Source organism: Battus philenor, unplaced genomic scaffold (assembly GCF_028537555.1).
Source record: "Battus philenor isolate CCGP_79_NKW_IND1 unplaced genomic scaffold, ilBatPhil1.0.hap1 SCAF_21, whole genome shotgun sequence".
NCBI classification, from domain to species: domain Eukaryota; kingdom Metazoa; phylum Arthropoda; class Insecta; order Lepidoptera; family Papilionidae; genus Battus; species Battus philenor.
Window position 1 is genome coordinate 4435011 of NW_027181684.1, and position 14063 is coordinate 4449073.

The 14063-nt window shown below is 34.3% G+C and overlaps 1 protein-coding gene across 2 annotated transcripts; it reads right to left on the reverse strand.

Annotated features, from left to right (window-relative positions):
- Nucleotides 1-56: 56 nt before the first annotated feature.
- Tm2 (tropomyosin 2) lies at nt 57-13788 on the reverse strand. 2 transcript variants are annotated; one of them, XM_068766688.1, is made up of 7 exons: nt 13680-13787; nt 6236-6405; nt 5163-5422; nt 3692-3809; nt 2892-2993; nt 1728-1905; nt 57-313 (listed from the first exon to the last, which is right to left on the reverse strand). In XM_068766688.1, the coding sequence occupies exons 2-7, from the start codon at nt 6347-6349 to the stop codon at nt 231-233; spliced, it is 855 nt and encodes a 284-aa protein (XP_068622789.1). In that variant the 5' UTR covers nt 6350-6405; nt 13680-13787; the 3' UTR covers nt 57-230. The 2 variants fall into 2 exon arrangements, with proteins under 2 accessions (XP_068622789.1, XP_068622790.1); XM_068766689.1 differs by lacking the exon at nt 57-313 and adding an exon at nt 891-1296 and having other exon boundaries at nt 13680-13788.
- Nucleotides 13789-14063: the final 275 nt, after the last annotated feature.

The window sequence follows — 14063 nt, forward strand, 5'->3', positions numbered from 1 at the left end:
TTTATATTACACATATTTATTTATTAAAGGTATTTTTTTAAATAAAATAACGTTCGAAAACTATTTATTATAAATTATCTTTATTGAAAATCGTAAATAAATTTACATACAGTATTAATAAATATTATTACATCACGTGTACAAAGTACATAGATGTTGACTGTTCAAAGTAACGCGATTGACTGCGTGTGATTTTGCTCTTGTGAATGTATTTGTTTGGAGTGCGATGTCTAGTATCCAGCCAACTCGGCGAAGGTGGAGTCCATCTCGTCGGCCAAGCTCTTGTATCTGTCCTTGTTGATACCCAGCTCATCTAAACAGAACATCGGGAAATATTAAATCACAAACCTTTAAAAATTTTAATATCTAGTTTCCCCTAAACCAAAATTCTTAATAAATATCAAATCAAGTTAATACATGATGAGGTTATTGAGAATATAATTCGATTTATTAATTATAATCTCTTTTAAGAGAAGAATAAGAAAAACTTGTTAAATGGTAGTATTAAAATTAAAAACAATATCGATACACTTCACCCAATCATCATCATAATTTTAACCATAGGATGTCCACAGCTGAGCATGAGATTTTTCCATAGATTTCCAATACGACTGATTGAAACGTCTTGGGGGCGGACGACTTATGCTGCGATTATTTCCAAATATAGTGAAACATATTCTTTAAATACAGTAACCCTTTGACGATGTAACTTTGTTTAAACCGGCATATAACATAGCCAATGTCGTATTTTAATATGTTATAAGTTTTAAATTTTAAATCGTTTATTTTTAAAGTTTGTTTAACAGCGTTAGCTAAGCTTTATTAAGTTTAAATAAAATGTTTAATATAGATATTACAGAATAAAGATTAAGTACCTTGGAAGCATTGATCCGCCGCGGTAGCAGCAAAGCATAAGATAGAAGGTTAATGACAACACAAAAAGCGAGGGCTCTTAAATTAAGCGATTTCTAAAGGATTGTCCGTTTTGACCCGGAGTAGACAATCCTCTAAATATCAGCACAAAGGTTAGGGTTTTGTTAGTGAGAGATAGAAATTTATTGCGATGAAGCCGTTGAAAGACGCTCTTGTTGAGCCACTGCGGAAGTGTAAACTATTGGAGACTAGTAGGCATTTCCCAAGAGGTTGGATGATCTAAACAGGTTCATTCCTAAATGTTAATGATAATGTCTTAAACTAAGTGCTATAAGGGTTGTTAGTATCCGGTGAGCTCGGCGAATGTGCCGTCCAAGTCATCGCATATCGCCTTGTATTTCTCCTTCTCGTTGAACAACGCGTCTGTAAAATTGTGTTATTTAATAATATGCGAAAGAGAATTAGTGTCGAAAGTCCCTAGCTAGAAGATGTATAAAGATAGAGGTAAAATGTGTAGGATGGCAAGGTCCGGTGGATGAAGTTCAGCATCTTTGAATTAGATTCATAGTTTAATTAGAGATTATTTTTTTAAGATTTTATTTAGTTCGATTAAATAAAAAATATCATTTTAAATCAGTCTCTTGAATGTTATGTATATTCTTCATAATACCAAATATAAGTTAAGACGTAATTGTCACAAACGATACATATAAATAACATTCAAGAGTGTTTAGCTTTAAATTAAAATAATTAATAGTAATATTAGATGTTATAAGATATTGGTTGAATTTAAAATAAATAAATTACTTATTTTAAAGGTATTTTAAGAGAGCTATGAAAAGATATTGCAGTACCTTCAAGCCTGTCAACCTCCTTCTGCAACTTCTTGACGGTCTTCTCGGCGTATTCTGCGCGAGCCTCGGCTTCCTTCAGCTTGGAGGTGAGGGTCTTCAGTTGCTTCTTGAACTCTTCGACGCGCTGGTTCGCCTTCTCCTCTGACACTTCCAGTGATTTCAGGGAGTTACCTACGACCTGAGTGACATTTTTGTATTAAAATAATGTTTGCAAAATGTGAGAAGGCGTGCCTTTAGATGGGCTGATGACATAATCAAGGTCAAAGAAGTCGCTGGATGCGGGCAGCATAAGAATGATTATCGGCGATCTTTTAGGGAGGCCTATGCCATGCAGTGAGCGTCCATCAGCTGACATGATGATCATCATCATGTTTGAATGTTTGTAATGGCAATTCCTGTTACCACGATAGTTATTATACAACAGTTATTCCATCTTTGATATTTCTAGAAAGTTACACGGAACGTCTTGATCACTGGTCACTAATAGATAGGATAAATAGAAGAAAATATTAAACTAAGTAATTGTCGAACTTTATACATTGATTGAACATGCAGCTTCGGTGTTACAATAATTGTATTATAATACCAAAATTTCTGAATTTCTTTCGACTGTTCGTGGTAGATTCATGAATAAATGATGTAATCCATCTAATGTTAATTTTTTTTGGTGATTTATTTTATCAGTTTTAACTCTCCAATTAAAATCATTTGTTCAAAATTATAAAAATATCTGTGATTATACTCCTCGCCTAAGTGACTTTTTGCAACGATTCAGTAAAGAGGCTTTCGCGCGCTGGTGTGAATATAATCTCTAAGCGGTCACAAGATGCGTGCCCTCGCGTACGATTCAGTCGCAATGGAAAAGCGATAACATCGCGCTTTTGTCGCGATGTAAATGCGACCGATACCTCCGTTTTCTTCCCATCGTGATGCAGTAGCGTGATGACATCGCTACTGCGACTAACATGCGTTAGTAGCAATTCGGACGCGTGTTTACTAAACGCTACAAAAAATTGTCGTGGGGGGCCTATGAACTTTTATACCTAAAATTTTTATATTAAGTGTTAAATCTAAGAATTGATACAAAAAAATTGTTGTGATGTATAAATAAATTTATCAATAAAGATATAAAAATGGTGAATTTTATTACATAAAATTGCTTACCTTCAATTCCTCCTCAAGTTCGGAGATCTTAGCGTCACCAGATTTCACACGGTCCTCAGCGACTTCGAGTTCGTCTTCAACAAAGGCCAGCTTGCGTGATACCTTTGTGATATAATTAATGGCTTCTTTAGTACTTATTGTTTTTTGTACCCTTTTTGTAATGGCGGACTTATTGACTCAAAGGCAATCTCTACCAGTTAATAATTAATTAAAAATAGAAACATTTAAAACACCGAGTTTCACATATACATATTAAATACTATACCTGTAATCTAATTACTTATAAACACAATTAAATAGGAGAATATAGTACAAACTTGAATTACACACTATATTATGTGATACACAAATAGAGTGATGATAATTAGAACGAATCTTTCGGAATAGGTCTCGAACCTTCTTTTTGAATAAATAACTATTTGCTGACTCTCTAATTCTAAAGAGGAGTTTTTTCCAAGTCGTAAGCTAACAATACGGAAAAGATACACTCCTCTCCCCGTGCCACGCGTTCCCTATTTTCACACTAAACAAATGCCCTACCTTATTCAGAGCGTTTAGCCTTTAGACGTATTCTGGAGCGCAAACTTCATGGGTCGTCCAGCTTTGCAGTGAACGGATAAAGTAAAGGCCCTCATGGAATCGTCCCTAAAAGTATCTAAGTGAAGAGTCTGGGAAGAGATATACGGCTCAGGAATGTGAGAAAAAAATGAGAAATGATTTATCTATCAAGAAAGTACGACCAAAAGGGCGTAAAACTTGTAGTTATTTATCATAATAGATTAGAAAATAATAAAGATCACCTCATCGGATTTGCCGTCAGCGTCCTCAGCGAGAAGACGTGCTTCTTTGAGCTGGTTGGTGAGTTGGTCCATACGCTCCTCATCCTGCTGTGCCCTGTTCTCCAACACTTTGCACATACTGGAAAAAGATTTTTACAATCTATTATTATTTCTAATATATTATCATAATCATTAGCCGTAAAATGTCTACAGCTGGACAATGATCTCCGCCATAGATTCCTATAGCATAGCTTGAAAGAGGCCTTCACCAGATTTTTTCGACAACAAGGTCGTCTGTCAACCTTCTATGTGGACATCCTACGCTGTGCTTTCCAATCCGTGGTCTTCACACCAGAGGTTCCAGTTTTATACGTCTTATGTAGCTTGTCCACTATCACGTTTCATTTTGACAATCCTCTGGGCTATGTTAATTATTTCCTTTTTGTTATTCCTGATTCGATCTTATAGAAAAATTCAGAAGCAACAGTGTTTTTTTTTAATTTCGTAATGTCATAAAATATATTTCAGTTGTTTGATAGAAATTACTACTACAGTTTCAAAACAGGAAAAAGCATAATTATGAATAAATAACAACTAAAGGCTTTATAATACGAACCGTTCAATCGCTGCTTTTTAAAAATTCAGCGAGTTTTAGAGCCTGTAGTGGCAACTTATGATAAAAAGGGAAGTGCGTCAACTGATGTTAACGAAGCTGTCGTACACATAACGATGCTTCAAACACATTTTGTAATTTTGAAACCCGGCGCAGAAAAAAGTTTTAGAAAAAAGCCGAGGACTATATATTTATTACAAAAATTCTTTCACCACATTAAATGATGTTAGTTTTTTGGTGTTCAAGTGTCTCAGACTCAGCCCGGCCAAATCGACCTAAATTTGATTTTATACTTAAAATAATTACCTAAAAACTAATATTAGGGGGACCGGAAAGTAATGTCGTTTCTGACGACATATTTCACAGAAAAACCGATTGACTTGTTACCGCTCCAGCATTGAAAATTTGTATACTAGATGCCAAAAGATTTTTGATAACGAAGGTCAATATATAGCTAATTAGAAATAAAAAAAAATGTTAAAAATGTAGTCGTGTGAATTTAACTTGAGAAAGCGATATTACTTTCCGGTCCCTAATAGCTTGATTCTGGGTCATGCTTACACTAAGTTTTTCGAATGAAGTATACTCATATAAATGACAACTATGGGTTATAAATAGAAGACAAGACCAAGTATGGTCTGTAAGCTGGAATATTACCCGACCTTTGATTTGGCATATCCGGCCGAAAAATAAGAGTTACGACAAAGATCGGCTAATATTGGTTTTGCAGAGCGATGTCTTCATCGAACAGTGCTCCTACAACGTGATATTTATATAGATAAGATAAACCGCTAATGTAGAAAGCATTGTTATTTCTACCGAGAACATTTCTGAGGTGCCAAATTATATGGCAGATTACATCTGTGAAATTATTCTCACCGGTTGTTCTCGTCAGCAGCTTGCTGGGCTTCGAGCAACTTCTGCTGGGCGGTGCCGGACCTCTCCTCTGACTTCTCAAGGTCCTCTTCAATCTGCTGCACCTTCCTGTTCAGAGAGGCGACCTCCGCCTCGGTAGCGGCCAGTTGTTTCTCCTTCTCCTCCAGGTCCTTGTTGGCCTGTTCGAGTTTGTTCTTGTTGAGGATCAGATCCTCTTCCACCTGCGCGAGCTTCTTCTGGAGTTCACGGACTTCCTCATTGACCTGCGGGGATTACTTCTTATTACACTCTGACCATTTATGTTAATTTATTTAAACATAATAGATATAGCTGTGTGATTAAATAATATTTTCAATAAACCTAAGTTGACACACAATAATTCAAAACAATGGTCGAGTCAGTCTACTGCAACAAGTCATATCTTAAGCGAAAGCTGACAGACTGTTTTAAAATATCAATATTATTATTGTATGTGCAGTAGTGGACGTTTTACACCTGAAATGATGATACCTACCAAACTGTTCTTTCACTGACTTTCTGATTTTGTCTCATACATTAAAATTCAAAGAAATCGAGCATTATACGGGGATATACGATTTAAAATATTCAGTTTGGTAAGGATGGTAGAGAGTATCGTATTTCTTTTTGCGCCTGTCACGTTCCTATTACGGTCATGTTATGTGATGTTGCAGTGGACATACTTCTCTACCTTTATGAGCTCTACTGAGTATTTTAAAGTAATATTATTATTGAAAGGTATTGATCAAATGGCCTCTGGTTCCCAGAATAGAGACCACTGGCTGAGAAGCACAGCGTAGAATTTCATCATTAACTTTGTTTGCAAAACACAGATCGACTCTTCAGATTCTGTCTCTTATATTTGTGACTGAAATGCTGTCTATCTTTTAGGGTTTTGGTAAGACATAAGAATACTCTTCTAGGCAGTCGGAAGAAGCTGGATGCTGCCTGCTTCCTACCGACTCTATTGGAAATATATAAAGAATACCTATGTCCAGCTGTGGACGTCTTATAGTAAGAATGATGAATTATGATGAGGAGTATTTAAAGAGCTATACCTTCTCGGCACGGAGGTTGGCATCCCTGGCCTGCTGCTCGCAGGTATCTGCCTTGTCCATGGCATTGTCCTTCTCCAGCTTCATCGCCTGCATCTTCTTCTTGATCGCGTCCATGGTGGCGGCTTTGTTTTGTTTTTACGGTCCGGGTGAAAAATACGCCAGCTACTGGCCTGAAAGAGATAAAACATTCTCTTAGCTTCATAGAATTAGTAACTTAAAAAGAGCAACTAATTAGTTTTTTGTCGACTCTTCTCAGCAGATCAGCATTCCGAGCCGGTGTTAGCTTACTTATTATAATGTTCAAATTAATGACGTTAAATTGTAAATATATTTTTATGGATAACCGTTTACGGTATTATATTACGCTCTAATCTCTCCGAATTATCATGTAATTTGTAAAATTCATTTAACAAATACTTAAAAAAATCCTTTCATAGTGTAAATGGTTTTTAAGTGGAAAAAGGGTTGGGAATAAATTACTCTACAACTGTATTAAGGCATTGTAAAAATGATCACCAAAACACCTGTCTAATAAATCTTTTTATTTTTGTCTTTTTTCTTTTAATATTATCTATTAAGCTAACCAAGGTATAAAATCTTGTCTATAATTAATTTAAAATACAATATTAATATTGTTTTCCTGTTTTATTTAGTTATTAACGTTTAAATATAAGCCAGCAGATATTACGACCCGGGCTATACATACGTGCAATAGTCAAACATGCTTAATTTTACACTATCTATATGAAACTAATGATCGGATCAGAAATAAAAAGATGGAGAAGAACCAAAGTCACTGACGTAGCTCGAAGAATTGCTCATCTGAAGTGGCAGAGGACGTGGCACATCGCTCGTGCAGCCGTCAGCCGTTAGGATAGTAATTTACTACTGTATAGACCATAGATGCACAGACTTCGGCCCACCGGTCGAATACTGGTGGCCCGCCGACAGCAAAAATAATACTCTCGTACATTCCAGAAATATTGAATTCTAATTATCATCAATTTATTTTTGTCTTTAATTACCTATACTTCTGGCGGCCGGCCCGCCATCAGTTCATGATTTGCCCGAGTGGCCCCTAGTCTTAATAAGTCTGTGCCACCATGGTATAGACCGTTAGAACTACTGGACAGACCGACAATATAATAAAGTTCGCGGAAAGTCGAAAAAAGTTATTGTCGTGATATTTAGGAGAGGTCTATGCCTTGCAGAGGGCATCTATCGTCTGACTGGAATAAATATAAAACTAATGTAAAGTTATATAATGTACTGGCGCGTATGTATTGGCGTGCATACTTAAAACAAATAAATCATAAATGTATCTCAATAAAGGTAATATTAATATAACATTTTTTTAAATCTCATAAGATATACAGGGCGTCAACGCTCGCGTACTACTCGACCAATACAACACGATGTTACAGAGAATTGTAAGAAAAAAAATTCGGGCCTTTTTCGCATTTGCGCTCATATATGTGAGATTTAATTGAATGTCTCAATAGGCTACTAATAACATTAGCTACGGCGCCTATAGGCCGGAGTACACTTATATTTACGAATCGGCATATATAGTCATATATGTTATTAGGGGGACCGGAAAGTAATGTCGTTTCTGTCGACATTTTTTACAGAAAAACTGATTGATTTTTACCGCTCCGGTATTAAAAATTTGTATATTAGACGGCAAAAGGTTTTTGATAACGAAGGTAAATATATTGTTGATAAGAAATAAAAACTTATTAAAAATTTAGTCGTGTGAATTTAACTTAAAAAAATGACTTTACTTTTCGGTCTCCCTGATATATGTACAATATAACGAACTAATGGAAATAATTATTTGTTTATAATAGACGTTCATTAAAAATAACTGTTTATGAATAGTGTTACAGTACGATTTAGATTACGCGCTTGGCTTTTAGCCAGGACAGACAACGCAAGGCTGCATTAATAACCGATGGGTTCATGCTGTTGGTATTAAACGGTTCTAACCTACATAAAACTCGATATCGTGTGGCCCGATTTACTGTTTACTATATAAAGCGACGTCTTCACGTCGCCATCGAAAGGTGAAGTTCGTTGTTTTATAACGGACACGCCTGACCTACAACACGTGTGCCTTTTGTCACACCTACGCTGAACCGAACTTATTTAATTATTACTTTTTTTTTGTGTAATTGTCTTTGTTTTGAGTTAGCTATTTATTATCTTCATGTCCGCCGATAGACGCTCACTGTAAGGCTCGGGCCTTTCCCAAGGATCACCACAAAGGTCAGTCCGCAATCTCCGCAAAATCCGGCAATGTTGCTAATTCAATTCTAATTATAATAAATAAAAAAAGTTATTTATTGAAATGGTTTTGCACAACATGCAATGCACAACATTGTTAGTTACATTTTCTAATTTTCCAACACGGAAACAAGCGGCTTACTATTAAAATTGTCCACGTGAAAACAAGAAATTTCAGATTGAAGCCACAATCACTGACTGTCTTCACGATTTATTTATCAACTTTGAAAATGTAAGCCGTAATCACACTTTTTGCCGGAACCTTCTATAGAGTATAACAAAACTAATAAAGAAAAGATGAATGAAATCGGTAAATTCGTTTAAAAGTTATGGCGTAATTAAAGAAAATTGGGAAACTTTTTATATACGGGTGATTTTATAGGTGCAAAAGAAAGAAGAAAGGATTTGAAGGGAGTTATTGACAAAAAATAGTGTTCCGGAAAAGGTCAAGTTCGTTATTTATAAGGATGTTACTCGATTTATTACAGAACACCATAGGGACTGGGACCCCGGGATGATTATGTTATAGATAATGTCAAGGGTGAATATATATATATATAATGTAATTCATTTTCTGTCAATTAATGTATGGTATACCCTAGACAAAACTCCATCCAGTTTCAGAAATTAGCAATAATGTAATGATAATGTAGTTAAAAACTGTGTTTGCAAAATTTTAACTCCTACTACATATCTTTGTAACGCCGACGAAGTTATTGGTTTATCACATTGCGATAGAGTTTCAGAGTGATTCATTTATACAGGGTTATTGGCAATAGATATAAAAGCTTTAAAGCTTTTTGCTGACTAATGAGCTATATAATCACCCTGTTCAGTCATCCTGTAGTTAATATGAACTCATTCACAAGTCACAATTAATTTAAAAAAACAATTTTATTTTCAAAATATGTACAAAAATCAACGTTTCTTACAAATAATTGGTAGTAAAATTATTATTTTCACTATATCATAAAGAAAAGTTGATTACATAAATAAAATCCAACATGTAATAAAATAAAAATATTATTCATTTTATCTATAGCTATGTTCTTATCATTGTTCGATAAAAGAACAACCTCCATATTAAAATTATTTGAAAAAAGAATAGAAACATCGATCGCAGGTTTACCGTTTAATATTACTAAACATCTGGCGAAATAAATATGTTATTATATAAAAACGCAATGGTTATGGCCAGTTTCTGTCTAATTACTAAATACGCCAAAACTTAAATTAATTTATTATGCATTTATTTTACTAAATATAATAAATAGTTCTTGTGTCATTAGAACTTCAGAGAGTTAAAAATAGAGTTGAATACGGCTATGTATAGACATCTATATATCATAGTAAAAAGTTTCATCTTTTAATAATATTTTTGTTGATTGTTAATGACTGTTAGATAAAGACATTGTCAAAGGATAAAGACATTGTCGACACAGGCTACACGGTTTGCAATAAAACATTTTCAATGAATTTAAATAGAAGAGAATAGATAAAAGAACAAGAACAGATAAAAGAAGAAAAATAAGGAGAAATAAAACTCTATCGGAGCACGATTTTCGTTCTGCTCGACACACAGCTCTATACATTTCGCGAAATCACGCACGATTCGCTAAAATTTTTTAAGCAATTTTCACGAAATATGTTTCATTTCTCTTGTTTATGTATCTTTATCACAATTACTTAACGAAGCGCCATCTATTGGCTAAATGACAAAATCTTTTTGACCTTGTGTTTGTGTGTCAGCGTGTTTATTCGTTCTATTAACTTGAGCAGTCGAAGTCTTCTGTTAGCTTTCAAAGCAATCTATAAAGGGCTATAAGAAATAAGATCTACTGTCAGCAATATAATTCTTAATCTCTCTTCTGTTTTCTGATGAGAGACGTCCACTGCAAAACATAGGCCTCCCCAAAGATATTTATGAGAAGATTTGTATTATTTGAAGATTTCTGGTATTATGGTACGTAGAAGACTGAGAAATCGAACCTGCGACTTATGATCGCAAGTGTCAATCCTCTACTTTTGAGCTACCACTGCTTAAAATGCTAATTCTTTATTAGTGATATCGATTCTTGATTATAAATCTAACATTCATACATAAATACAGTTTTGATAATTTTTTATATTATACTGTTGAAATTTCCGTAGTTTTATGTATAAGACGTGATATGTGTAAGAATGTAATACAAATGTTATTACATCAGGCATGCTAATTTTAATTTTTGGCAGTTTATAACGGCATTAACAAAATTAAATTATTTGTGGAGAATTTTTAACGGGCGGCTAACGTTCGCCAAAATAAATGCCACAAGACATGACGCGGAGGTATTTCTGGCGCGTTCTCAGGCGCTGCCTACAATGTTCACAGAAATAAACGCGTTCCTGCGCGGACTAAGCTAACAGCTGGCGGGGAAACTCTAACCGGCGCTTCCATAACTACAATATGGGACAAGATATCGCTCGGGTTTGTTTGGTCATCGTTATTTCTTACTGTCAATAAATGTATGGTATACTCCATCCAAAAATCAATAGCTTTAGAAATAATGAATGACGTAACGCGTAAAAGCAGAAAAAATACATCATATATAGGGTGATTATTTATAGACGCAAAATCTTTAAATTAATCTTAACTGTCCATTAATATGAAAAATAAAAAGATTAAGAAGCAATAAATAATGTAATTATAAAGGTATTTGTCTCTGTAGTTTTTGCCAGCAGTATATGGCATATGGTAGTCGAATAGAAAAATAAAATAATATAACATGTTTTACAATGATAATTTAGTAAATAGTTATAGTAAGTCGGTGTAAAATCTTCGAAGCTTTTGGTTGACAAATACCCACAACCATACACCTATATATCCATAATTGATATACCTAACCATAACTGTCATAATTTGTTACTTCATTTTTATCTATGGTTTTATGCTGAAATTTATTTAAAAACTTTTATATCCACTATTATTTAAATGAAAGTATAAATAAAATAAATATCATTTAACACTGTCATGTTGCAACGGGTCAAAATTAATACTTGTATAAAGGTTATCAGTTAATTATTTTCATTTCGTGAATATTTCTAAATATAATTAAATATCTTTTAGATATCGGATTCTTAGTGATTATTGACGGTAGCCCATGATTGAATGCCACGGAATTGATTCCTGAGAGATCACGAACGGTAAAGAAAGAAGTCTTAAGAAAATGGACGACATTTAAGTCCACGCGGATGATGAATATTGTTCGAGATTAACTTTTTCTGTTCATAAAGTTTAGATAAAAAAATAAATCAAAGTTGAATCGAAAGCAATACGTTTAAAAAAATAAAAATAAAAAAGTTTAATATAACAGATTTGTTATTTAATGTTAAAACATTAAGAGCTATTAAGTGATATTAAGTGTTTTTTTTCTTCACACTCAATCTAAATAGTTATTCTACGAAAGAAACTTTTGATGTCATGCCAAAATACCATCGACTAGTATTCAGTGACACGCCAACAGAGATACAAGATAGCTAACAGAAACACTAAATAATGATTAATCGAAAAATAACTGTGATTTTAGACAATTTCAACCACTCGTCATGTCACAGGCAACATAACAATTATTTCTATCGCGAAAGTACACTAATATTACGACGTTTATTTAGAATATTTGATAGTAATATTACAAAGTTAATAAGGTACATATGTGAAGGGACTATTGACAAATGCTCGATGTTCTTGTGACAATTTTGTCTAGGGAGAGAAGTCTGTTTGGCGAACGAGAACGCAAAGGGACGTCCATAAATCTGCTATGTTGATAAGTAAAAAATATAATAATAGTAAAATTGGTCAGAAGAAAACCGAAAGAGAAGTGTTATGGGCTCTTCTTAAGATGAACGACACCGTTATAGAAGACCTTAATTTCATTCTAATTTCTATCCAAAGTAGGATTGCATTTTTACCGTTCACTTACAAAATCTCTATCTGTAACTACACATATAAATATATGAGTAATATTTAAATTAACTGTCAAAACCTATTCAATTCATTGAATTTTTTAAATGGATGGTGTTATTCAAGTAATGCAAATTTAAAATAAAAAAAAATTCCATGGAATTGGTAATCATCGACATACGATTTGGTATTTCGATCTGAATAAAAATATTGGTGACTCCAAATTTGTAACAATAAGGCAATAATTAAATCTACAAACTAATTTAACCTTATTTTAAAAGTGAAGGAAGTTTAAAACGTATGCAAAATAGGTTTAATACATTTTGTAATTATTCGATATGTGGGGAAATTAAAGCTATTTAAACGAAAATTAAAATAAAATCTATGCTAATGTTGTGTGTATGTAATAATATTTATCTGTAAGAAAATAGTCTTCTTTTTACCAATGTGTTAATTGGCATAATATTTCATGGTATAATAAATAGTAATAATATTTTAATGACGTTTGTTCATTTGTTTATTATTATTTGATTATTTTAAGAGAAAACAATCTAGTTTCGTTTCGTTTTAAAATCGCTATATAACAAGCAATGAAATATTAAAATATTTATAATTGCTTTTAAAATCCCAATAATCAATGCAGAAATTTAAACATATTTTATGAAGTTCATCCACATTCCAAATATTGAAATCTGAGCATGATAATTTTTGTGATGATGTAAGATACATTTAACACCGCGGGCTATGTTTGGAGTGAGTTATTTTATCTGCCAGTGACGTCGGCAAAGATTTACATCTAGGCAACATGCACAAAAATGTCGCGAACGTTCTGGTTTATTCGCCAGATTCTAAATAACTTTTGGGTGTTTTCTCGTTGTGCTACATAGATGTTAGTATTTGAACACGCCGCAAATAGGTTACGAGCGGCGAGCCGCGCGGGCGGGCAACACTATTTTCAGCGAGGTCGCTCGCGCGCTGAAATCCGAGTCACATCGGAGAAAAACTTACAACGCGCACCTGTATCTCACTACGATATCGTCCCTTCACTTATATCAGTACCACAGTTTAAATTTAGAACTCGAAGTGCAAACGAAGCGTCCAGTTTGGATACTGCACGTCACCAGTGTCACTTGTCACTATTATTCGCTGAGGACGAGTGGAGTCCAGGATGAGGGATGCTAGTATCCAGGCTGGTGGCTTCGACGGCGAGGGACTCACCTCACGAGCTGTTCACACGGCGGAGCGACACGCACTGCGGCCACCCTCGCTGTTGCCTCACACGCCCGACTATTTTCGGTGCCAAAAATCCTGGACTTGGATCCGCCGCTACGAGCGCAAACGCCGTCTGTCACGCTCACACGCGCGGGCGGCGGTATTTTTGCAGTTTCGTATGATATCAAGTTGACGATTCCACATTGCTTTCAACACATTCGTATCTCGACCAAGTTTACTTTCTTCATCACCATCTCTCGCATTTCTAATTTAAATGCAGCTATACTCTAATCAAAACAAACTAAACCGACCTAGTTTTAGTGAAGTTCTTCACTGAATGTTTCATATAAATCTATAGCCACGTTTATACAATTATAAAATATACTTACA